This window comes from Jatropha curcas, chromosome 4 (assembly GCF_041381405.1).
Source record: "Jatropha curcas cultivar XTBG-Jc1 chromosome 4, XTBG_Jcur_1.0, whole genome shotgun sequence".
Lineage (NCBI taxonomy): Eukaryota > Viridiplantae > Streptophyta > Magnoliopsida > Malpighiales > Euphorbiaceae > Jatropha > Jatropha curcas.
In genome coordinates this window covers 21,817,329-21,820,453 of record NC_143154.1, presented here as the reverse complement: position 1 = coordinate 21,820,453, position 3,125 = coordinate 21,817,329, and the positions used below count along the sequence as shown (strand labels likewise).

At 32.1% G+C, this 3,125-nt stretch overlaps 1 protein-coding gene across 1 annotated transcript; it reads right to left on the bottom strand.

The window, feature by feature from the left end:
• Positions 1 to 392: 392 nt before the first annotated feature.
• On the bottom strand, positions 393 to 2,029 carry RLP29 (receptor like protein 29). The gene has a single exon (XM_012229609.4). It carries the CDS (start codon positions 1,847 to 1,849, stop codon positions 506 to 508), a length of 1,344 nt encoding a protein of 447 aa, XP_012084999.1. The 5' UTR covers positions 1,850 to 2,029; the 3' UTR covers positions 393 to 505.
• Between the last annotated feature and the right edge of the window lie 1,096 nt (positions 2,030 to 3,125).

Here is a 3,125-nt window from a genome sequence, read left to right as displayed (position 1 = left end):
ATTTGTTACACATAAATGTAGGCCCTACGACATCATGCACATGTTGCAAAGTAGACTGTAGAAAGGTATAAAGAAAATGGCAAAAGACTCTTGGAAATAGAATACAGGCAAACTGAACAGCATTCTGCCAGAATTTACTTGTAGCCTAGTGGACTAAGGATTAAAAAAAAAAAAAAAAAACAGAAGCTCAGTATCTCATCATTAGAGCCATTTCTAGAGGCTTCTGCTAAATCTTTGCAACCTAAAATGGCAGAACAACCTGAGTTTCCTGCTAAAGTTAGTAGAACCCAGAATAGCTTATTGTCTTGTTGAGCTAATAGCCCAGTTGTGAAGGTTAGGATTTCTTAATCAATTCCCAATGTACTAAAAAACACTAAACTACTGGACAGCTCTTATCAAATTTCTATCAAATAGCATTACTAATTTTTACATGAATTACAAGATCGAACACTAAGAAGCTAAAAATTAAACCAAGAGAAGTTAATTAAAAGAAAATAGATTAATATTATACTAAAAAAATTATGTAATTCAATCCAAGAAACATCAAACCACTAAATATAAAGAATGGTTTGGAGAACCCATGAGAAGCTTGAGATTTCTTGATCAAGGAGCCATTCTTGCTTGTACCACATACACTAACTCCAACTCCAATCTTGACGTTATATGCTTCATTTGGACTTAAACAGAGGCCTGGGTTACCACTTAGATCCAAATTTCTTCCTAACCTCTTCAAGAAACTTGTATTGAAAGGCACAATTCCACCCAACAAATTTCTGCTAAGATTCAAATGATATATATGAGAGAGACTGCCAAAACCAACCGGAATTTCACCTATCAATCTGTTGTTTTGAAGAGACAAAGTGGTTAAGTTACTCAACAGTGAAAAGCTTGTTGGTATAGTGCCTAAATACCCAGAATTGGCTAGCCTCAGTTCTTGTAGTTTCACTAACTTACCAAATTCTACTGGCAAAGGAATATTCATTGGATTGTCATCCATGATAAAATACTGCAAATTTTGTAACTTTGACAATCCTGTTGGAAGATTACCGTTAAGTTTGTTGTTACTTAAAGCAATGAAAGCCAATGAACTAAGTTTCTCGATGCTATCAGGAATATGACCCATTAGGGAATTTGAACTCAAATCAAGTTTTTGAAGCACACCCAATTGACCAATTGAGGTTGGAACTACACCAGTAAGTGCATTATAGCTTAAATCAAGAACCACAAGGTTTTTAAGGTTGCCCAATTCAAACGGTATAGTACCTGTAAGCATATTATAACTCAAATCAAGATGTACTAAAGATCCCAAGCTGAAAATTCCAACAGGAATAGACCCAGAAAGTTGATTTTGTGACAATGTAAGGACTTGAAAGGACTTTAAAAAGGAAAATTGAGATGGGATTGGACCAACAAGAGCAGAATTTGATCTAAGGCTGAGTTGTTGCAGAGAAGAATTAGAAAGTTTAATATTTAGTGGAACAGAGAGAGAAGTTTTTGTGTGAGTGAAGCAGTTTAAGAAAAAAACAGATTGAAGAAAAGGAAGAGAAAATATTTGATTGGGAAATTTAGCAGTGGGTTTACATGTTGGGTTTGGATGAGTACCAAAATCAAGCCTAGAGACATGGAAATGATTATCTAACCCTAATCTGCATTCAATCCCAGGCCAACTAGAACCAGGCTTACATGGGTCAGGGGAAGAGACTCTCCAAGACTGATCAGAGGACATAGAATCCATAATCTTGAAAAGGGTTTCAGATTCTGAAGGAAGCATCCCATTATTTGTTGCATGAGCAGATTGAACAGAAATTAAAAGAAAGAGAGAAAACAAAGAAATGAAAGTGAAAAACATTGTGGAGGAGAGTTATGGTGGTGGTAGTAGGTGTTGCTTTGGGTGGTTTTAGAAAGAAGAGTAGAGAAAGAGAGAGAGCAAAGCAAACCATGAGACTAAGACTGAGACTGAGAATGAGACAGAGAGAGTTGGGGGAGATGATGTGATTGATATGAAAGGTGGGGCAGTGATTTATTAGAGGGTCATGACATTTGAGTGAGAATTTGAAGCCAAGGTGGGGTCAAAAGATAGATTTGCTTTTTTTTTTTTTTTTTTTTTTTTTTTTTTTTTTGCATTTTTCAGAGAGGAGAGAGATGGGTTGGCAAATAAGAGAGCATGCTTCACTTTCTCAGACACTAGATTGATGGCATAGCACTGTTTTAAGTTGATGGAGAAATTATTATTATTATTATGTTGATGGAGAAAATCAACATGTACTATTTCTTTTTTCCTTTTCTCTCGTGGTTTGTACTAGTATATGTCTCTTACGGTTTGTATTATTATAAGAGAACCATTGTATATGTGAATGAATTTTTTAGCCGTTACATTATAATTTATACTAAGATTAGGTGGTGTCTCGCGATTCGTGTGGTTATATAGTTTTTTTCTTTTTTTATTTCAAGCATAAAATATGTGCGTTGTGTAGATTAAAAAAATCAAAATGTGTAAGATGTTTAGATAGTATGATTTGATTTTATTATTTAGAATTGAATAATTTTATTTTAATTAATAAGTAAACTAATTATTCATTCAATAAATCTGAAAGGTAAAATAATATACACTCATTCAGCATCACCAAGATGAAAAGAATATGAAATGACTAAAATTATTATTAGAAATAAAGTGGAGTGTTAAATAAATATTTTGAACATATATAGTTTTAATGAATATTAATATACATAGTTTGCTAACAATTTTTTTTTTCAACATATAATTGAATAAAACAAATGCATGTTGCATTGTGAAGTTAAAAAAATAAAAAAGAAAAAAAAATGGGTCTTGTTTGTTCTTTATTACTCCTTTATGAGAGATTTTAAGGAATTACTATTTGTTGGGTGGTTATTTATATAATTATATTCATTACAAGGGGTATTGGTAAGATTATTTGCTTTTTTATATATTAATATTTATACATATTTTTATATTGTAGTTGTAATAAAAAAAGAACTTTATGCACTACAAATGGTTTTTTAGGATAAAGTCATGAGAAGTTGAAAATGACTGGGGATTTAACAAAATGATGATGATTAGGATAAGATTTGATCATAGTTGTTACTAATTCTTATTCTTATTATAA

Bases quoted from the DNA above. Each gene is read 5' to 3' on its own strand.
- RLP29 (XM_012229609.4), bottom strand. From the start codon at position 1,849: ATGTTTTTCACTTTCATTTCTTTGTTTTCTCTCTTTCTTTTAATTTCT.